This window comes from Eumetopias jubatus, unplaced genomic scaffold (assembly GCF_037043125.1).
Source record: "Eumetopias jubatus isolate StellerSeaLion01/CBP00866 unplaced genomic scaffold, mEumJub1_p1.0 scaffold_16, whole genome shotgun sequence".
Classification (NCBI taxonomy): Eukaryota; Metazoa; Chordata; class Mammalia; order Carnivora; family Otariidae; genus Eumetopias; species Eumetopias jubatus.
Window position 1 is genome coordinate 91096729 of NW_028274822.1, and position 23164 is coordinate 91119892.

The 23164-nt window shown below is 53.3% G+C and overlaps 1 protein-coding gene across 1 annotated transcript in view; it reads right to left on the minus strand.

The window, feature by feature from the left end:
* Positions 1-17643: 17643 nt before the first annotated feature.
* The window catches only part of TMEM132D (transmembrane protein 132D), a 547747-nt gene continuing 542226 nt past the window's right edge, over positions 17644-23164 (minus strand). The window contains exons 8-9 of the mRNA XM_088019389.1: positions 22711-22902; positions 17644-18825 (exon numbers count right to left, since the gene is read on the minus strand). Coding sequence (XP_087875515.1) covers positions 17644-18825; positions 22711-22902 — 1374 coding nt within the window. The remainder of the gene's footprint in view (positions 18826-22710; positions 22903-23164) is intronic.

Below are 23164 nucleotides of genomic sequence, written 5' to 3' on the forward strand. Positions count from 1 at the left end.
TGTCTCACATACGGAACATCAGGCTGAAAATCTGGACTTGGGCCGGATGGGAAAGAACAAGGCAGCAGAACCGTGCTTGGTCGCAGGCACGGAGGGCACCTGCGGGGACCCCCCCTTGGGGGTGGAGCGGGTGTCTGGATTGACAGCGCCACCTGCCTCCAAAAGATGGCGTGAAGCTCCCGAAGCAGATTTGGGATGCTGCTACCCCCCAAAAAAGGGGTGAACAGCAAAACGGCTCATGACCACTAGACCCTCTTCTGACCTACCCTCTCCTGATGGACACAGGAGTTGTATTAAAAATATTTAACGACTCGTGTAACACCGGCCAGTCAGGACGTGGCAGTCCGCCACAGGGACAACTCTATTGGCCACACCCGCTGAACAGCAGCCCGGACTGCAGGCATACGCCCTCCCACTCCCACAGAATCTTTTCCTGTCCTGGAGGCTAGGAAAGTCAGCGTTAAAACACGCTGGTTTCTGGTTTACCTTGTCTTCCTCCTCTGTACATTCTCTGGATAATTTTGGAACCAGCGTGTCTAATGGGATGAGCACCGGGTTCGGAATTCTGACAATCTGTCATTCCAACTCACCTTCTTACATTGGGCTCTGTTGTTTTATTTGGCCCTCAGATTTCCCATCACGAAACTGGGGCTCTGGTCCTTTAAATCTAATTGAATTTGACGACTGTTTCTTAAAATCCTATTCACCTAGCATCTCTCTGCGACGGATGACAAATTCATCAGCTGTCAAAAAGCAACATTTCCTGAGTAAGACAGCCACTCGTCTTGTGGCTGCCCCATTAGATGGAAAAGCAAGGTCGCCGAGGACTTGAAGATCCCTGTCTCTCACAGTGATGAAAGTTACAAGAACACACACTTGTGCTGCTTGTTTAGCATTTCTGCTCTCAGAGCTGGCTGTACCTGGAGAAATCTGCTTCCTCCAAAGAAAAAAAAAGAAAGAAAAAACAAAGCCAAACTGTGTCTCTTTCATCTGGGCGAACAACAGCTTAATTGCTTCAGCCATTTAGTTACCAAATGCAGTGATATGTTCACTAATGAAATGTTTCATGCTATTTGGATCCTTTGAGGGGAGAAAAGGAAAAAAAAAAATCTCACCCCAATGCATAAATCAAGTTAAATAATTTCTGTTCTTTTCTAAGGAAACCTTTTCCACCCTTTGTGTGTTATATTATCTGTGTCAAACAGACGTTGGCAGAGGGAGAGATGGCAGGACACTCTAAGCACATTTAATGAAGTAGCTCCAAATATTGTATCAAAATAAGTGAAGTGAATAATGCAAGAGCTCATTCCTGCTTTTTTGTTTTTTGTTTTTTTTACAAGCCCTCCAGTGTGTGCGAGGCACAAGCAGTGGCGACTCAGACGGAGGGGTGAGTTGGAAGGTGCCCTGGTAACAACAGGCAGCCGCACGGCTGTGCTCAGTGTCAGCAATTCTGCAGTCAAATGCTCTACCACTGAGCTGTACCCCCAGTGTCAGCAATTCTTTGGGTCCAGGAGCCACGAAGGAATGGGAAGGTGGGAGAAGAATCACAGCCCTTTCCAAGTCCAAGTTTCTGCTCTGGATTCCACCAGATAGAGCAGAAGATAGGTTCCTGGGATTGAAGTCTTCCTGGATCCGTGGGGGGACCGCCTGCGGGAAATGTCATCTTCCAGGAGAGCGTTGCTCAGAAGCTGGTTCCCACCGTGGTGGTCCCTTGGCGTTTTCAGGTGGCAGCACTGAGATCCTTCGCGGGAAGCCTCCCTGGGTGTGGTTCTGCCTGTGGGAGACTGAGCTGCTCTGTCTGACATCGAGGGGTCGGTCACCTGCCTCTTTCTCCAGGAGTTCTGATTCTTGAGCAGCAGGTGCAGGATGCAGGGCCTCCGGGGTCAACCCCATGGCAGGGACACCAGTGATTCTGTGACCTTTGCTGTGACACCCCGTATCTAGTGCTCTGTCATCCCCTTGGTTTCTGCTCATTCATTCCCTTTATTCTCTGAGCTCTGATATCTTCCCAGTAATGGGTCAGTTTCTGTTCCCTGTAACCTCATGCTTACCAACCATGCCCAACAAACTACTTAGAAGAAAATGTCATTTGTTTTGCCTCATGGAAAAAGTTGCAGAGATTTTTAAAAAACATCCTGGGGCTGAAGATGAGAAGGCCGTGCTCAGCAAATTCATTGAGTTCTTGCCACATGCTAGGAATTGCTCTAAGTTATTTCTTATAAGTTATAAAATTATATAAATATACTAATTATTAAGTAAAACAGTTACCGGGGGTCCCCTCAGCAGCCTCTCCAAACAGAACGGCTGACAGCAATCCCATTTCCCTGCTGTCCATGGTATTATGCTCCACGGTGTCCTATCACTTTAGATGGCACCGCAGACTGGACCCATTATTAATTTGGAAACAACGGGGTTGGCATTCGCTGCTTTTAACGGTAATCCGGTGGCCATGTTCCCTCCGTGTAGGTCCCTGTGTAAACCTCACTATGCCTGGTCCCTCTCAGGCCTTATGGAATGTAGATTCCTTCTGTCCAAAGACACCATGACACAGAGCACAGCTCTGCACCTGTCTTGCTTTGTCATTTTCATGTAACTTATGGACAACATGGTAAAATACGTAATCACTCAACGTGGCTCATGCAATTGAGGAGCTGTGGTGTACTCGAAGCAGTTTTTGAAATCAGGAGAGGTGGTCATGGCGTACTCTTGGAGTAACATAGCTGGGGATGTGGGAGGCTTGGTAAACCCCCACCTGTGGCTTCCCCCAGCCCTGGGCAGGCCTGACACCCTGTCACCACTTCCCTTGGGGGAGTAAGAACCTTTATGGAGTATCGCCCTGCCCAGACCCCTGGAAACCACGCATGAAAATATATCCTCTGCATTCACTGCCAAATCTGTGACTCATATAAGATTAGTGCATCAGACTGTTCCCTTCTTCTCCCTCAAGCTTCAGCCTCTGTTCTTCACCAGACCACTTAAGTTCATCTCGATGCCTTGCTGCAGCTTTTTCAGCTTGGCCAACCTCGTCACCTTGCAGATTTGGAAATGCGGTTTAGCGTCTTGCTCCCAGACTCCTCCGCCGCAGAGCGGGGTTGAAATGGGAGGGCCTGCGTCTGGATGAGTGCATCCACCCTTCTCTATTCTCTAGTGAGTTAATAAGCACTGCAGACAGGTCTATTCATCTGCATCTAGCTTATTGTGGTAACGACCAAGCTGAGTAAGCTCTGGGCTCAGCCTCGGTGTCATAAATGCATGATCACCAGCCCAGCCCAGTTACCAGATTGAGGAGCCGCAATTAATATGATAACTTTTTGCACAGGACATTTAATCTGTGGCTATAAATCACAAGGAACATCCATTGTTTTCAGCTAAGGTGCACTCAACTGAATCACCCAGAAGGTACAGCCTTGCCTAAACAGCTGAATGCTTTGAAAACAGAAACAGAAAGGGAAGAAATTAAAAGGAGCTGGTCTTCTCTGTAGTAGACATTACATAGATATAAGGCGGGTTGTCACCTTGAGCGGGTGTGTGTGAGTGTGTTTGCGCACCACGTGTATCTACAGAAGGGGGTTGAGAATGCAGGCTCCGGAGGCACATCCTGGGTAAGTTACCTATGGGCTGTGTGATCTTGGGCAAGTATCAGGGAGCTCAGAACTTGAGCCCAGGCATTCTGGCTCCAAGGCCTTGCCTCAAACCACTTGGCTGCACTGCTTCTCCAGCGTGGTAATAAATGGCAAGTCAGGAAGATAAATGTCCTTCCCACCCGCCCTTTGTCCTCTGACCCCCTCCAGGGTCAAATGTAGTTATTAATTTCTTTTAACGATTTTATTTATTTGTTTGACAGAGAGACACGGCAAGAGAGGGAACGCAAGCAGGGGGAGCGGGCGAGGGAGAAGCAGGCTTCCTGCGGAGCAGGGAGCCCGACGTGGGGCTCGATCCCAGGACCCTGGGATCACGACCTGAGCCGAAGGCAGACGCTTAACGACTGAGCCACCCAGGCGCCCCTGTAGTTACTAATGTCTTATGTGGCCTCCCGGTAATACAGATTTCCACTGGGCAAGCATCTGACATCTTTATATTTGTACACATTTGACTTAACAACAGGACATAGTGTCCCATGTCCTGGGGATAGTCTTCATTCCTTTAACATGCTTTACATAAACTCCATTACATAGAGCTGTCCCTGGTGTGAGACATGGTGTGGCCACTCCTGCTAGCGTGACCTTATGCTGGTGAACTAGGAGGTGGGCAGCTCAGCCAACAACCAGATTGCCTTTTCCAAAGCCAACCACAATGACAGCACCGCCTTTGATGGCTCTGTTCCCCGGACACCATCACACTCCCAAAGACACCATGGGCCCAATATAACCCCATGGACCCTACATAACCATGGAGCTTAATAAGTATTTGTTTAGCTCACAAATCTGTGCTTTGGCTGCACACTCCTTCTGGTCTTGGCTGTGTTTACTATTGTTTCAACTGTCAGACTGACATTGCTGATTGTGACCGGTGTCCAGGGCTTTGGCTAGAACCATGCCATTGCCTCTACTGCATCCATGACTCATTCCCCAGCAGGGTTGCCTGGGCCTGTTTGTCCAGAGGCAGAAGGTTCCAGAAGGTGACCAGGAGCAGGGCTCTTGGGAGCTGGGGTAGAACTGGCACGGTGTCACCTCCACCCAACAAGACCAGCCCAAATTCCAAGGGGGGTTGGGGGCATACACTCCACCTCCTGATATAGCCGGGACTACAAAGTCAGACTGGAGATGCCAGGCACATGGAGCGGGACCCGAGCCCCTTTATGTAATCAGTGGGGCGCACAGCAGGGTAACTGACCCAGGAGCCTGGAGACGCTTCTGGGTCTATAGAAGGCCTGGGGAGCCCGGCCTGCCCTCAAGGGCCTCGGAGACCTGTACTGACTCCTCCAGGCCTGAGAAGCTGCTCCCTCCTCCAGGGAGCCCCATGGATACTTCAGCCAGTTCCCTATTGACAGACGTTTAGGTTGCTTCCAGGGTTCTGTCGCTGCCAAGGGCTCTGCAAGGAATAGCTGCAAGCCTCCACCTGTCTTCGTGCAAACATGCAGGTCCACCTGTAGGAGCAATTATCTAGTGTGCTTTGAAGAGGAAATTCTCTTTTATTGGGGCTGGGAGGCGTCCTTTGTGAAGGTATCTAGATAACTACATGCAGGCCCCAAACAAGAACAGAGCTCCTTGTATCCTGCTCCTGGAAGCTCATTCATCATCAGAGGCAGCACTGCCGGGGCCTGCGGCCGCATCTACCACAGATGCATATGCTCTGCGCACTTCTGCAGCCGTTGGCATGGGCTTCCCGGCCCTGCTGCACCGCGTGCAGCTCCCACACGCGCAGAGCACAGGGCTGCCTTCATTCAGACCTCTGCCGGACGGTTCAATACTGCAGAGCATCCTGAATCCAGCCCCTGGGAAGGGCCAGCGATAGCATTTAAGAAGAAAATTCCTTGCCCATCTCTGACCTTGGGAACCGGCCCAGCGCGTGCACAGGAATGCCAAAGTCTGAGAGGAAAGTTATTGATGAGGTCTGGAAGGAGGAAGGACGGTGGGGAGTCATAAAGGCTTATTAACAACAGAGAAGTCACAGGCACTGGGGATTCTGGTGTGAAAATAAACGGGCAGAGAGGGAAGTTAAAGAGTTGGAATACAAAATCCCAGAGCTGGAAGGCTGCTTCCCAAACCCAGCTATATATCAGAATCAGCTGGGGGGAAACCCAGGCCCTACCCCACATCCACCAACCTGACATTTCTTGGGGGTGGGCCTTTTAGTCTATGTCCTAAAGGCTCTCCAAGTAGATTTTAGGAACTGCTGACACAGCCCGGGGCCATAATGCACTCCTGGACCTCCACAAAAGACAGATCTGCACATACAGGGATGGGGACTCCCGTTTACTGAGCACTTACTACAGCCGGGCGACGCGCCTCCCTTCCCCACTCCCCCTCGCTAGCCTACGCAGCCTACGCCTGTGTGTCATCACCACCCCGCCGTCCACGTAAGGCGACTGAGAATCAGAGACAGGAGGGGAACACGGGCACAGAGCCGGGAAGTAGCAGAGTAGAGGTTCTAACCAAGGACCGTGTGACCCCCGAAGCCTGTGTTCTTCTTCTGTGAAGTTGGGCAGCGGTAGCAGCAGCTGAGGCCCTCATCCCCGTGGCCCCCAAGCCCTTGCTCCTAGCCCGGAGGTGTCACCGCAGTGGGTGAGGGCGGGCTTCTCTGATGAAAGGTAATGCCAAGCGGCTCTTCTTACAATCTCTGCCTGTTCCAGGTTCCCCTGCCTCCGGGGAGCACAATAAAATACATACATACATACCCATATATATATGTATATGTGTGTATATGGAGAGAGAGAGATATATATTGTGTGTACATGTATGCATGCGCATATATGTGTGTGTGTGTGTGTGTGTAACACAATCATCTCCACACATATCCAGCCAAGGTGACTCTTTCAGTCCATGGGCCTTCTTGGCACTTGCCTTTGGAAGACCCCGTGAGGTGGGCTTTCAGAGAGGTGGTAGTCAGGGCCTGGGCAGAGATTACCCATTGTCCCCAGAATCCATTCTTCCTGCCTTCCTTTTAGTAAAAGGATCCCCCAAACTTGAGCCAGGCCCACCTGGTGACCCTTCCCAGTGTCCCTTGCAGCTCAGGGTGGCCTGGTATATATATATATCAGACGAGTTCCCCCCAGCTGATTCTGATACACCTTATATATATATATATACCAGACAAACCCAGGCTCCTGGTGTGTGAGTGGAAGAGAGGTGTACAACTCCAGGGTCATGTCCATCGGGAGGGAAATTGCTTCCCCCCTCCCCGCGGCCTTTTACTTCTCCCTGTGGGCTGGAACAAGGGCTCTGAGTCGGTAGAGGAGAGGTTCTCTCCTAGAAGCAGTGTTACCACCCACAGGACAGGGGGAAATGTTTGGAGGGGGTTGTGACAGGCACCTAGTGGGCAGAGGCCAGGGGCACAGCAAAACATCCTGCAATGCCCAAAAAGAATGATCGAGCCCCAAAATACTGACAATGCTGAGGTTGAGAAACCATGTAATGCATGTCTGCACTTCTTTTTCCTGGAGGCTTAGCTTGTACACTGATATGGGACTTTATGAAAACATAAGGCATAGGAGATCCCAAACGACTCTGGCCAGGATACCATACGAGTAGAACAGAAAGGCCCTGTCATTACCAGGAAGCTTATCATAGGGAGACCGGTTTTCTCAGATGGAGTGTTTGATTGCAGGCAAGAAACGGACTCTCATTCGTGCAAGCAGAATATAATTTTCTGGAAGGCCACAGGGAGCTCACAAATGCACTGGGGACAGAGGAAAGAGGCAGGCAGCAGGGTAGCTTTGGAGACTGGGAAGCAGGGACGAATGGGTGCAGCATCTCTCAATGGAATGGATGCATTTCACCTGCCTCTTCTGGCCTCGGGTCCCTTGTTTGAGAGTTAATGGCTGGCGAGAGCATGTACCTGGTGAACCAAGCCTAGAACGTGAGCTCACCTGCTGGCCGGGCACCCACCAGTGATGCAAAGGCTCCGAGTCAAGGAGTATCCAGGTGACCTTTGACTTCTGCACAGAAGGTCAGCCACCTGCCTTTCCTGTCCCACCAAGAATGCACACAACCGAGGTAATCCCCAAGTAATTTGGAGTGTCAATAGGAAATGGGGTTGGGATAATCCTGTAGCCCTAACCAACAGGGTGGGGTATCAGGAGACAAGGTCTGTCACTTACAAGCCACGACTGAGAAAACCCCTTTGACTCTCTGCACCCGAAGCTTGAGACGAGTCTCTCTCACGATCTGCATCCTCCCACAGAAGGTTGCTCAGACCCACTCAAGCAGGGGTACAATATGCTTAATAGTTGCTGGTAATAGATGATCCTCCCTGCTAAGATCTATATATTGACACATACGGCTCAGGCTATTTGTACAATCGTACATCAAAAAATGGAAGATTTTAAGTGCACACATTGATTATGTCTCAGTTATTCGAGGAGCACTGAGACAGGCTGGGGATTGTTTTCAAAGCCTTCATATACTTTAAAGCATCTCAGAAGTTGGGAAGAAACAGAACAGAGTCAACCGTGCTGAGAATATTCCAGATAGCCACAGAGAGGCAGCGATGGAATCTCATCTCCCCTTCATCCCACATGAAAGGCCCCGAAGTTGAACCTCTGATGCTCATCGATCTGCCTGGTGAGTGAGAAGCAGGGCCAGGAGCTGAGCACCGCACTTCAGGGCGGCCAATTCTTTATTCTCTTTAGGAATAACTAGAGCCTTAGTTGACATTGTTTGATCTTTCTTGCTCTCTATCCATTCCCCTTTTTTATGAAAATAAGAAAGTTTACTCAGATTTTCCATGAGGACTATCATGTGGATTTGGAGGGGGGGGGATTGCTGAGGAGTGCGTATAGGGTCAAAGGCTGGCCAGTGGAAGATTCTCATCATCCCCTGGTTCAAGGATGGACACCTAACTCAAGCCAGATCAATGACTCCAGTTCTGGATCTTTGTTGGAACCACTGGGAAAGAGACAGTCCCTTTCCTTAGTGGTTTTCTGAGCCGTTGAATGTAAGCTCATCAATATGGAGAAGGTCATTTTTGCTGGTAGTTGGACAGAGCCCACCTGAGAAGGTTGTGATCTCCAGTATCTAAGATGGCCCCCAGGGATTCTCATCTCCAGGTATTCAGGGCCTCGTGTGGTTCCCTCCCATACTAAATACGACCACTCTGTGCAACCAGAATACCAGAAACAGTGGCATGTGACTTCCCCAGCTGGGTCATGAAACACGCTACGGCTTCCTTCCATCAGATGCTGGCTGAGGCTGCAGGTATCGGACAGTTTGGCTGGAACCAGATGATGCACCTCGGGGTGGCTCACCCACTTGTCTGGAAGGTTAGTGCTTGTTTGAAGTCCTTGAACATTCAACTCTGCTCAGGTTTGTTTGAGTGACCTCACAGCATGGCAGCCAGCTTCCCCCGGAGTCGGAGATCCAAGAGACCCCAAGCCACAAACCCCCAGCGAACCGCTCCCAGATGTCTGACTCTCAGAAAGTGTGATGAGTAATAAATATGCATTGTTGGAAGCTGCTAAGTTTTGGGGGGGATTGCTACGCAGCAGTGAATCATGAACACACATTACTAGCTTGGGCGGTGGTCACGCCTACTGGAGGAGAACCCAGCCTTGGGGAATGTGGACTTTAAGAGTCTCGACAGTTTTTCCCAAATGGGATTGTCCTGAAGTTGAATCCTGCCCCAGCAAGCAAAAGCTCCCTGCTTCGCACGGTGATCTGGCTGCCGTTATGTTTCCGAGGAGAGAGTCGGCCCTGCGTTCCCTGAAACTCCACTGGGGGATTCTTTGGGCCACAGGCTCAATATTTAACCCATGCTCACTCTCTCTTTCTCTCTCAACCACAGTTATGTTCAAATACCTTAAGGAGAACACTGAGTTTTGCATATTCCTTGAGGCCTTTTAAAACTGGGAGGATTTAGATTTTGTTTATTCATCCGTGGGGAAAAATGTAATTTGGGAAGTCTGCTTGCTTATCAGTGGCTGAGCTCTGCCCCAGGGGTGCCTCCAGTCCCGGTGCCTCTCCTCCGTTCCCTGAATTGTAGGTGACAGTCATGGTTGGCAAAATGCCCCTCGGGGACGTAGCGATCCACACTGAGCTGCAAGGGCCACCTCGTGCGGCGGCGAATGGGGCCAACAGGAGGGACGGACCGACGGCAGGACATGAGCATCATGCCCCTTGAGGACAGAGGGAGCCCACAGTCACCCCAAATAGTGGAAATGGGTGGGTCCTTTGGCAGCAATGAGTATTTTGGAATATCAGTGGGATTTTTAGCTTAATCTAGTGACTTGATATTCTTGGGTTTATATTTTCCTAAGATTGTGGGGAAAAGGAAAGGGCTAAAAGAAAAATGGGGATCTCATCTTCCAGGACTCTCTCTACCTTCTGGGAAGGGATAAAATTCCCACTTTGACCGGTGTCCATCTCTTCTGGGGGGTAGCACCCCCTTCCCCTTCTAAGGGGAAAAAGCATGATCTGTTTTGGTTGCTGGGCACGAGGTTCAAACATGTGGCTGGCTGGAGAGCTTCGATCACTCCGGCTGCCCTGTAGACCCACGGGGCTGGAAGGGAGAGGGTGCCAGGCTCACAGCCAACGAGGATGCCCCCCGGGGCCCTGAGTCCCCAAGGGCCCCCACGCCCAGTTCACGTCCGCCTCCTTCATTGCACGCTGCCGACGTTCTTGTTCTAAAAGCCCCCTCTGCGTCCACAGCAAGAAGAGCTCGCAGCTGGGTGAAGGTCCCGTGGATGTCCTTACGGGGCCACGGCAGCCATCCTAACATGGCAGGCTGGTCTGCGCGTGCGACAGCCTCCCGTGCCGTGGCAGAGTCCGCGTAGTGCAGCGGAGAGCACAGACCGAGCCGCGGGGCTGGCGGGGGTCCCGGGGAAGGGGCGGCCTGCAGTGATAGCTTCTGAGCTGCACGTGTGCAAAGGAGGGTGTCCTTAAAGAGCAGCAGGGGCAGCAACCAAACCACCAGAGTCAGGGTCCACGGAGGGTCTCTCAGGCAGAGCCACTGCTCTGTTGCTAGAACCAGGGGGTGGGCCGAGCTCCACCACTTGCAGAGGCTTTGCAAGGGGTGCCCAGGCCAAGTGACATTCTCTCTGTATCGTAGGTGCTAAAACGGAGCCCCAGGGGGTACGGTGGGGGCGAGGGGCCACGAAGGGACTTGTGTCAGTCCCCTGGCTCTGTCACAGGTCCCATCGGCACCACAGAAGCCCGCAAACGCTCCCAAGGGAGCCCAGGAGGCTTCGGCAGCTTCGGCTCTCCTCTGAGCAGCTGAGGCTGAGCCTGGAAGCCGGCCCGCTTCTGGAGCCGCGGGACAGCCTCGCCCCATCCCCTGACCTCTGGCTGCCCGGCGGCTCTGGAGCGGGGGGCGCCGGAGGGTAGCTGAGCAGCAGGACGGCACCTGCAGCCCAGCATCCGCAGGGCTCCGAAGGGCAGGTGGGGAAGGGACAAGCGGGCGGCACAGGCACCTCTGGGGAGAGTTAGTCTCTAGGGTGACCCTGTCACAGACAGCAAAGCGGAGCCGTTCTTGGCTAACTAATCAGCGCACAGCGGCAATGAGAGACAGGCAAGGGGTCCCCCGGGTTTGCCTCCAGCCGCTGTGGGATTGGAGATTAGGCCTCCAGAAACGGCTGCTTGCGGTAGGTGGTGCCTCTGCTCTGCTCTTCCAGGCCCACGGGGGCTCCGAAGCCAGGCAGAGCCCTGAAAGGCCCTGCTTCGGCAGGAACCCGGTCCCCTCCACCCCCTTCCGTGCTCCTCAGCACGAAGGTCTGCTCCCAGGAACCCAGCCGCCCAACAAACCAAGCGGCATCTAACGAACACAGCGTATTAACAGATTCTACCAATCAGCTCACTGCTACCGTAATAAACCGTAAGAGCAGGGGTGTAACGGAACACGGCTCTGTTTCACGTCAAGAGGGGCGTGGGAGGGTGGGCCGCTCGGGGGGGCCAGGCTGCTCCGACTTGAGCCGCGAGCCTGCCTGGGGCTTCTGGGTCCCCACGGTGGGAGAAGAGAGAGGATGGGGGAGTCACACGTGGTCTTCACAGCCCCCATGGAGAGCGCACCTGTCATGACCGTTCACAGGCCTTGTCAGTGCCGCTCACGTGGCCCCAAGTGCACCGCAAGGCAGGCTGGGCCTGCCCCACCTCCCGTGTGCCCAAACGTGCCCAGATACGGGGCGGGGGCCTAGAGAAGAAGGGAGCCCCTTCCTGTCTGTGGGGAGGTTGTGCCTGTCAGTGGATATGGGTTGTGGGCAGCATAGCCGGCAGAATGCTGAGGTGCATCTGGAAGGAGGGGGATATTGAATTCCTCCCGCGCTCCACGCCCAGCAGCTCAGACCTTCAGAGTAAACCAGCAAGGTCTCTGTAGCAAGAGACGAGGAGAGGTATCATCGTCTGTGTGTCTCTTGAGGGCAGGGATTGCATCTGACTTAGTTTTCCCTCCCTTAAAGTGACCAAATTTGGACTTGCCTATTGGTCCAGAGGAAGGATGTTGGTGTCACATCCATATGGTGCAGCAGTTAGATGCCATTTTAAAATCCCCCTGGCAGCAGTTAGGTTTCCTGGTTCCTACTGGTTGATCAACTTAATTTATTAGATGATGCCTTTATTACCCCCGCTCTGTAAAGCATTCATTGTCCATCTGTCTGCCCATCCATCCATCCAAACATCCAATCATCTGTCCATCTGTCCATCCACCCATGCATCCATCCATCCATCATCCCCCCCATCCATCTATCCATCCATCCATCCACCCATCCATCCTCCCCATCCATCCAACCAAAAATGCTCATTGGCTGCTGACTCTTGCTAAGCATGGCTCCAGTCATGGGGTATATAGCCGAGAGCAGGTCGGACCAAGTCCTTACTCTTCTGGAAGTATATTCTATGAGGGAAGACACACAACAGGCAAGAAAGAAAATACTTAGAAAGCACAGCTCCAGAGTGCTCCAAGAGCCGTGAAGAGGAGAAGAGGGGATTTGAGAGGGGAGGGGCGGGCAGGGAGGGAGGGGAGCTGCGCCAAGGTCATCAGAGCAGGAAGGGACGTTGTCGGGGCTGGGACCCGAATGATGAGGAGAGCCAACTAGGGCAGAGGCTCCGAGGAGCGGATGAGCCTGTTTTAGGGGAGGAACAGATGGAAGGAGACCCGCGAGTCTGGGACTCAGTGGGAGATCCGGGCGGAGGCGAGATGAGGGTGGGGCGATGGCCAGTGCCACATCACTCTGGGCTGTGTGCCACGGTCTGGACTCCAGACCCCATTGGAGGATGCGTGGGCATCACTGGAAGGTTTTAAGCTGAGAGTGACATGATTTATGTTTTAAAAAGGTCACCCTGTTAATTTTCATTTAGCAAACATCGACTGTCTACTTAGTAGATTCATCTAAGAGCCATGAAATGCTCTGGACGCAGGGGGAGCAAAGTCCAACAAGCAGAAGCTTTTAAAGGTATAAACCAAACGTGGACCATGGTGCTCTGAGCCCATTAGCCTAATCGGCGGATCAGACTTGATTGAACATCAGAGAAAAGCAGCCATGAGAAATCCAGAGTCTGGACGACCCAGAAAGAGGCAGTGACACAGAGAGCGCGTGGCCCCAGGGACCTGCAGGGGACCCAGCCAGAGAATGCTGGGTCTCTACCATGCACTCACAGGGGTTATCTGCGATGGGGGCTCGCTCTCCCTTCCTCAGCATGGCCCTTGGTTTCCTGGAGTCCTGTACTTACGGCTCCAGCGTGGGGGTGCTGGAAAAGGTAAGGGAAGAGCAGTGAGGTCAACTGCATGGCAGGACCAGATCCCTTCTTACAGCAAACGTCTCCTGATCTTCCTGTTGGAAACTGTCCGCTCTGAGTCCCTGTGGGTTAGGTGGGGACTCACCTCCAGGTGAGTTCCAGGCCTGGAGGGAGACACCAGTGAGCAAGGCCTGGGTCATGACAGTTTGCAGGCGACAGATTTGATTCAGCTGTGCCTTGTGATGCAAGCCTGCCAGGCTTCCACGGACGCGTCTACAAAAGCCTTTACCAGTGGGGCTGGGCCAGCACACCCTGGGAGTGTGAGGGAGCCTGTATCTGCTTCCCTCTGGGAAACACGTGCTTGGAAACCCGGTGGGCCCTGCCCGGGGCTGGGCTGGCCTGTGTTGCACTCAGCTGCCCAGACCTCAGGCCAGGTCAGCATTATGGGTTGAAATGTCCTCCCCCAAATTCATGTGTTAAAGTCCTCTCAGTAGTAGATGGGACCTTATTTGGAAATGGGGTCCTTGCAGATGCAATTAGTTAAGATGAGGTCATACGGAGTAGGGTGGGCCCCCACTCCAATAGGGCTGGTGTCCTGATAAAAGGGAGAATTTGGACACAGACACACACGCAGAGTGTGGAAAGGCCGTGTGAACATGAGGGCAGAGGTGGGGGTGAAGCTTCTACAAGCCAGGGAGCGTCAAAGATGGCCCGCAAATCACCAGGAGCCGGAGAGAGGCCTGGAACCTCGGAAGGAATGGACCCTGCCGACTGCTAATCTTGCCCTTCCAGCCTCCAGACTGTGGGATGGGACATTTCTGTTGCCCCAGCCCCCAGTCTGGGCGACCGTGAAGGCGGCCCTAGCAGCCCAACACGCCTGACGACAGATGGTTTGTCGGCCACGTCTAGGGCACGGAGAGGACGAAGGGACGGGGCACAGAGGAACCTGGCTCCTGCTGCCTGGGGGTCTGGCCTTAGTCAGCAGGTAGGAACCTCACTGGCTCCAGGGACCCCGCGGGGGCGGAAATGAGGAGGCAGGCGGGTGCACCTTATTCACATTTAGAAGGCACCCTGCAGAAAAAGCAGTTCGTCAAGACTCTCCGATCACCTCTTCTTTCTTGAAATCTGGGCACAGAGACTGCATTACATACGGGCTGTGGGAAGTCCTGTTTGTTAGACAACAACGTTCCGTGTTTTCCTGGGAGACACATGGGGCTGTTCTCTCATAAAGCAATAGACTTTTCCCTAATTGTCTTGGGAACACATAACTTCCCTCTGCCTACATTTGCTTTTTTCACTTTTGGGAAGAGACATGACCAGGGAGCACTATTTCTCTGTTCTAGGGAAAGTGACGGCACAGACCGCAACTCTGAGTCAGGGAGACAATCTGGGTGTCCTGCTTGGAGGTGGCAAATCCACTGTTCCCGATAAGGGCAAAGTTGGGTTGTAAGCCCCATTTCACCAAAGCGTCTATTTTCAAAAGAAGCTAGAAATCCAGACTTTTTTTTCTTTAGGTGAAATGGCCGAAGTGTTCAATATTGACTCAGTCTTTGTCTCTTCTGTAACCTGTTTTATCATCCTTTCTACAACTTACGACAATCTGAAATTTATTTTGATGTTAACCCCTCACCCGAGTAGATGTAACATCCTGGAGAGCAGGCATGCCATGTTTACTCTCCATCTCCAGTGCCTGCAATAGTTCCTAGCACACAGTAGGTGCTTAGCAAATACCAGGTGAATAAGTAACTGATCCATCACTTGATACTGTTGCATGGATACAAGAATTTCATGTACTTTTTTTTTTTTTTTTTTTTTTGGCAGAAGGGTCTCCGGGCTGCATTTGACTATTAGAGGAACCTAAAAGTCAACCTTTTTCATTCAGCCCACAGCCACCGTGGGCATACCTCAGGAAGCTGACATCTGAATGTACGTGTGAGATCCAAGGAAAAGACAGAGCAATTTTCCTCACTGCAGCCTACAGGGAGCTGGGATATACACTTGCCTGTCATGGTTCTCACTTACCACCATCAGTCAGCAGGCTTTTAGCAGAGAATTGCACATGTGATTTATTTGAAAATCCTTTCAGTCCTGAAGGAGAGATACTTAGTACACAATGCACTTTGTCATCATGTGTCAACATTGCCTCGATGTGGAGAGCGACATTACACCGCGTAAGAGTGTAATTGGATTGTGCTGGGATCCTTAAATCTGCATTTTCATTTACCAAGAGCCACAGCGTTTGGAGAGCCATCTGCACTTGACGCCAGCCCCTCAGAGGGGGTCAGCGTGTAGAAAGACAAAGGACAGCCATAAAGCCGCTGAATGCAAACTTTATATTTACAGTCGGTAAGTGTATAAACATATATTACATTCTTACGATCTACAATACATTCTGCAGGGAGATGGATCTGCGAGTGGGCGGCGGCTGCCGCATTAAAGAGGACATCACGTGGGTTACAGGTGGAAAGAAATATCAGCAGGGCTACTGAAAGCAAAGGATTGTCATTGAGAAGGGGTGACAGTTTAATCGCCCCACCAGACGCGGTGAGTCGACTCGGGGATGGGAGCAGGTGGCTTACGGCTGGTGGAATCCCAGGCTTAGGGCAAATGGGGAGCACCTCAGTTGGGGGAAGGGTAAGCTGGAGGAAGGGACACCCATGATCTAAGGAGAATTCTATTATATGCATTAAGGAGGGGTGAGGGGAGAGGGCAAGGCGGGAAGGAGGAGAAGAGGGGGAGTGAGGGACACGGAGGAAGAAGAGAAACAGGGTCAGGGAGACACAGAGACGGAGAGACACACAGAGAAAGAGAGAAAATGGAGAAGAGCATCGCGGAGCGGAGAGACAGAAAACGACAGAGGAGAGAGCCCCCTCCCCCACCACGCGCCCTGCTTCTACGTGGCCCTCCTTACCAGGGATCCCGCCACCCTCCCCCACCTTGGCGGGAGCTCGAGCTGGGGCAGGAATCCGCTCATCTCTCCCCCCATCTGCCTTCTTAGCGGCTTCCCATCCGTTCGGGCATTTGGGAGACATTCAGAGTCATTCCGATTTCAAGCAACAAGGTTAAAGCTCTGAGGACAGACTGGGGTCTCCCTCTCTCCCTCAAGCTCGGGCACCTCCATCCCTCCATCAGTCCAAGCCCACATGGGGGGTGTGAACAGGCTTCCTGCCCGGCCCCCCTGCGGCACAGCGGGCCCTGGCTCCCCCCGGCCGTGCACTCCACCTTGGTCCACATCCATCTCTGCAGCCATGGACGGGGGACCCGGTCTGGCCATCCATGGGGCCATCACAAAATGGCTCCCCCGTCTTCCCAGAGGTGCAGGGTGATGAGTGTCCCTTGGTGTTGAATTCACCGTGAAAACCGCGAATCCTCGAAGACCCGCCTCTTCAAGGAAAGGACATGAGTGACGTTTGCCTGGTGCGGCCACTGCAGAGTGTCACCTGGAGCGGATGTACCTGCCACGGGGGAATGCTGGAAAGGGCCCCGTGCCCACAAGTGAGCGAAAGCTCTTAGACAGCTCGTGGGGCAGAGAAGTGCACATTTGAACACAGCGAACTTGCCCAAAAAAGACTGGTCCCTTGAACCGGATCGACGTTCTGTGCCCTGTATCCCTAGTTTACCGATAAAGGGACGCTCCGAATCCCCCAGAGGGCTTGCTCCTTTGTTCTTGGCATCTGGTTACAAAGATATTCGTGGCCTATTTGCCTACGTGTGCCCCTTCAGTCCCCGTCGGCAACGCCTGGTCAGTCAACAGGGCGCACCGGTCTTTGGATGATGGCACCCCGTGATGACACCCCCCCAGGTGCTGCCCACGCTCCGGATGTGGCCCAGGGTCGTGCCCCGGCTCAAAAGACTCACTGCCTCCCGTCGGTCCACTTGCACTCTACCCGAGTCTTGGGGTTCTTCCAGAGTCTGCAATAGTGAGTTCTGGACCCACGTGGATTTCACCACACCCAAGGGGCTTTGATTCAAGAGAGAAAGAGAGTGATGGGCCGGGGCGGGGGGGGGGGGTGGGCTGGTCTTTCCTGGGACCCATCAGAAGCTCAGTGATTCAGAACTCGTTTTTCTTCCAAGTTTTACAAACTTTTCCATGCACAATCCGCCTCTTAACACTGGCCAAGACACTGCGTGCCAGAACGTGCGCCTCGATCCCGACGTGGGGCCACCGCAGCCGAGCCGGCGCCGTCTGCTGGGGCTCTGCTGATAGGGGCGATCTTACCTTGTCCCGTCACTTCACTCCTTTCCCGGGGGCGCCCTTGCCACACGTCCCCAAGTTAAAGGCTGAGAGGTGTGTGAGAACCCGTGTCCGCAAGTGTCCGGCTTACACATCCTCACGTAACCTTTCCACGTAGTCGTGTGGCTGTCTGCTTTCCCCCGGGTCCAGATCCTCGCAGACCCAGCTCACGTCCTCACCGCTGGTCGATATGGAGTTCACGGTGGGGCACCCTTCATCCGAGGGGATGGTGGTGAAGGTGGTAAATTTCACTCTTTTCCTTTTTGAGGTAGGGGACGTCGGGGGCTCGCTTTTCTGATCCTTCCCGTCCGCGACGGAGGGGCCCGAACATTTGAACAGCTGTCCATTGATGCTCTTCTGGGAGTTGGTGCTGAGCAGATACTTACTCTCTTCGAAATCCATGCCCCTGTCAATGGCGGTGATCTGCTCATCCTGGCAGGATGCAAAGTTAATGTGGTTCTCCAGCAGTTCGGAGCGGTGGCTCAACCCGACCCAGTCGCGCGAGTGACTCAGACCTTCTTGCTCCTCCAGGGGAACCTGCTTGTGCCTGTATTTCAGCGCAAAGGCCACACAGTTTATTAGGAAGACCAAAATGGCCAGGCAGAAGACCCCCAACAGAGCGTACATCCCAATCTCCAAGTCACTCAGCCCTTTGGATGCCTGCGTGAGGCCGTTCTCGTCCGTTTCCCCGTTGCTTCTGGGCAGGTCCCCCTGGGTCGGGAAGCTGGTGAGGTCGATGGGGATGGTCTGCAGGTGGCTGTCATCATCTAGAAGGCTTCCTTGGCTCTTCTTTCTCTGGAAGGTTGGCCTCTCTGTCGTGGACCCTCTTCCTTCCATGAGGCCCACAGAAGAACTGCTATAAAACGGGCCCCCCTGGGTCCCCCATTCCTGCAAGGGTTTTTTGGGTCTTCTGTCACTGACGTTATTTTCTAGGTGAACTCCCGCCCCAGTGTGTCTGCTGTCACTGGTGTTGGGGTTCGCATCATTTTGGCCAAACTTAACTTTGATGTTGGCTGTCCCCATGGCCAGCACACTCTTCCGCTTGGATTTCTGGCATGATTCGCTGATGACCATTTCAACCTTTACCAGAGCACCCTGCCCTTCGGTTTCAGCAGCGATGATAGGCCACTTGAATTTGGGGTCTTGGTGGATGGAGACCACCTTTTCGTCCAGGGAGGTGGTCATCAAGGAGAAGTCTTTCCCATCGTAGATATCCAAGGGGGTGATGGAGCCATCGCTGAACTGGACCCAGCAACTGATGGCCGCTTCCTGTTGAGTAAAATAAGTCAATAAGCATGGGCCCCAGAGCTCACGGAACACCAAGTCTTCGTACAGTAGACATTCGGTGGCAAAAATAATATGACAAGAACAAAGGAATGCCTTTGAAGCAGTGCAGAAGCCAGAGGCCAGATGCACGAGGGTCACGGAAGAAAACCAATGCTTATGGAGATGGGAAAGGAAAGAACACAAGCAAGGCCTTGACATGAGAGTGAAGGGGGGCCCGTGTTAAACGCCCCATAAGAAGATCTGCTTTTCTTCCCCGAGGGGTTGAAAGAAAGATGCGGTTTTTAGGGGTGCCTAAATTGCATGGCCAAGGGTATTCCTGATTAGTGGGATCATTTACGAGTGTCACACATTTCAAGGGAAAATATTTATGACATTATTTTTAAGCTGTTTTAATCCCGAGTCTCCCGTCATTACTCACAACGGAGATGAACACCCCCCCCCCCGTTATCCGACAGGGACACCCAGAGGTACCACAGGCTTTGGTGGTGTTGGTCCTGCTGCATCTGGGGCTACGGGAGTTGGTTTGTGTGAGTTTCCAGACACAACGTTGACTTGGAGACAGGAGTTAAAACAGCCAGGGAGAGAGGCACTCTACGTGGGCTGTGTCTGCCACCCTCTACCCCCTCAACCAGTCAGCGGAGACGGGGAGACCAAGGAATGGCCAGGGCCAAGGTCTGCACACATCTCAATCTCTTGCCTTTTTGCTTTGTTGCTTTTAGATCAACCCTCCTTGGGACTAGCTGGACCAGGCAGACCGTGAAAAGGAGGTACTCTCTGACTGAATGCGAGCCTTTAATTTCAGGGAAGAGGTCATTGTGCTTGACTGTGAACTGGCCCTCCCTTCCCCACATCTCAGAGAACCTGCTCCACCCCAAGCCCAGAAGGATGAGTAGCCTGGAGAGGCACATGACCCCACACACCCGGCCATGGCGCCTCAGAGGACTGGACCGAGGACAAGGCGGCAGAAAGTGGCCTTCAGAGCCGTTATCCTCCACAGCTCTGAGCCAATGAGTCTCTCTCTCTTTTTCTCTCTCTCTTAAATTTGAAATAAAACGGATGGGATTGAAGCCTGAGCTGCGGGAAGTTGAGTGGGGACTCCCATTAAACTAGGGAGTGGAGCCCACCTCTGAGCCACCACAATGGATCAGAGATAAGCAAATGCCTGGGCCCAGCATTTATTACAGGGAAAGAAAAAGAAATACAGCAGAAGGAACGGCGCAGGGCAGGGAGTGTGGGCATGGGGAGAGTGCCGATACCCCGCCTCCTCTGAGTTCCTGCAGCTGGGGTCTGGGGGAGCCCCTGGTCCTGGTAATAGATCCCCCATGCTTCAAGCTTGCTTGAGTGGATTTCTCTTTCTGGCAACCGAAGAGCCCCTGAGCATGAGCGAAGCCGGTTTTACCCCGGTGCTGTCTGGTGTCTGGAGGCTTCCTTCAGCTCCGCCATGAGACATGGCTATTGTTAGACAGCTACTAATTGCAGAATGCTGCCAAGACCCAGCACAAGAGCCCCTGGACATGACATCGACTCACCAGGTTCTTCCAATCTGCCAGGAAATCGGAGCAGGAAACTCAAATGCCATTGGATTTCTTGAGACTGAAATGTCAGAGCCAAGTGCACGCAGGGACTAAGGGCCATCCAAACCAAGTACGGAGCCGACCGTACAGGGGAGCATGTTCAGCTCCGCATGTCACAAATGGATTAGCTCTCTGGCCCTGTTCTAACTGTGTCTTATTGCTTCCTTAAGTCCTGACTAGAGGTCCCCTGATTTTATCACCCCATGAAGACAGAAAGCAGCCCAGGCTTATTTCTCCTTTGTTATCTGTGCCTTGCAACCTGGCTTATCCCGCCCTGAGGAAAAGGAGGTTTGCCTTAGGCAAGAATTCCTATCTGTTACTGGAATCATCCACGTTCAAGTGTTTTATAATCCAAGCCCCTGCACACAAAGACCATAGCAAAGGGGCAGAGGGATTAGCCAACACAGGACGAGGAGCTCAAGGTGCAGCACGGGTGCAGGCTGGGAAAATGGGAGGGTTCTGTGTGTCCTGGGACAAGTCCGGCTCGGCTCAGAGCATGGTCACAGTCTCAGCGGTGCCGGAGGCGGGGCTGCCCAGGGGACACCTGCCAGGAAGGGTTCCTGCCCAGAAGGGAAGCTGCCAGGAAACCCCCCACCTGGGCTGGAGGCCCTCGAGCAGCCCCGCAGGAGGACGGTGCCGCTTCACGAGGCACAGAGACAATCAACAGCCGGAGACCACTGTCCCTTTGCTCAGCAAGGTTCACCGAGGCTGCCATGTTCCCTCTAAAAAATAAAGCTTACTCTCCTCTGATGAGGGAGGAGCACATAGAACATATGCGAATGTCCTGTTTTCAGCGCCTGTCGGAAACCATCCCATCGACACACAAACACACACAGCACAAGGTCAGCGTCCGCTGGTGTCAAGTTCAGAGAAAGGAGATGCTGACTGACATCGCCACGGGGTCCTCACTTCCGCCCCGAGCTCAACCACAAGCCTGGCGAGAGCGACGCCTCCAATGTCCCATCACCCCAGACCTGCTACCCATTTTCCCTGCAGGGACTCCACAGCAGGCTGGGGGCCCTTCCCCGGGGGCCCCTCTGCCCCACCGGGGCCATGGGGGCAGCGGAAGAGTGTGAGACAGCCCAGGTGACTACCTGAACGCACCTGGCACTGTGGTTAATGGGGAGCAGAGTCTTTGTCCAGCCCCTTGTCTCCTGGTGGCCTACGATCCTTGACCCTGGGCAACCGTTTTTTCTCCTTGCAGCTCGTTTAGGGGAGCTAGGAAGCCGGGAGCTAGGAAGCATGAGCCAGATAGTCCCCTGCCTCTCCCACCCCTTTGCAGGCTGAGAACCCCCTGACGTGGGATCCCACTGTTCTGTGGGACCCCCCCAATTAGTGACTCCGCCAGACGGATAACCTGATCTAACATGTGACCTCACCCCACTGCGTGACCTCGCATGATGGGTGACCCGATCAATGAATAACCCCACCTGACATGTGACCTGGCCTCACTTGTGACTCTTCCAGATGTCTGACCCACCTTATGTCTGACCCACCTGGTGCGTGACTCCCCTGGTGCGTGACCTCATCTGACGCGTGACTCACCTGGTGCGTGACCCACCTGATGTCTGACCTACCTGGTGCATGACCTCACCTGATGTGTGACCTCACCTGGTGTGTGTCCCACCTGATGTCTGACCTACCTGGTGCATGACCTCACCTGATGTGTGACCTCACCTGATGTGTGACCTACCTGGTGCATGACCTCACCTGATGTGTGACCTCACCTGGTGTGTGTCCCACCTGATGTCTGACCTACCTGGTGCATGACCTCACCTGATGTGTGACCTCACCTGATGTGTGACCTACCTGGTGCATGACCTCACCTGATGTGTGACCTCACCTGGTGCGTGACCCACCTGATGTCTGACCTACCTGGTGCATGACCTCACCTGATGTGTGACCTCACCTGGTGCGTTACCCACCTGATGTCTGACCTACCTGGTGCATGACCTCACCTGATGTGTGACCTCACCTGGTGCGTGACCCACCTGATGTCTGACCTACCTGGTGCATGACCTCACCTGATGTGTGACCTCACCTGGTGCATGACCTCACCTGATGTGTGTCCCACCTGGTGTTTTACCCCGGTGCTCTCTGGTGTCTGGAGGCTTCCTTCAGCTCCGCCATGAGACATGGCTACTGTTAGACAGCTACTAATTGCAGAATGCTGCAATACAATTGCAGAATTGCAGAATGGTGCGTGACCTCACCTGATGTGTGACCTCACCTGGTGCGTGACCCACCTGATGTCTGACCCACCTGGCGTGTGGCCCTAGCCCTGCCTCCAAACCTGTCTGGGCCTTTGCAGAAGCTCCTGAGCCGCTGCGGTGGCAAAGATAGCTCTGTTGCTCCCTGGGCTGAGCTGCAGGGAGAGTGACAGCCCTGTCACCAGCTGGACCCCAAGGTCTGTGATGGTCACCTTCTCATCCAGCACTGTGATGGTCTTTTCTGCCAAGATGGTGTCTGACAGAGGCGACAGGATCTGAAAGGCAGAACCAACATGGAAGGAAAAGTTTGCTGTGGCCCCAGAATTTCCTCCCATGGCATAAATGATGCTCGTAGAGACAGACAAATGAGCCAGAGTGAACAGAAATGGGTGTTTCCCACTGATGTCTTCTTCCAAAAGATGTATCTCACACGATGGGGGTATCTGACGCCCCCCCGCTACACGGATAGACCCCAGGACCCACCAGGCGCCCCCCGCAGTCCTTCCGAGGAGGAACTGACATTGCCATTCACTGGGT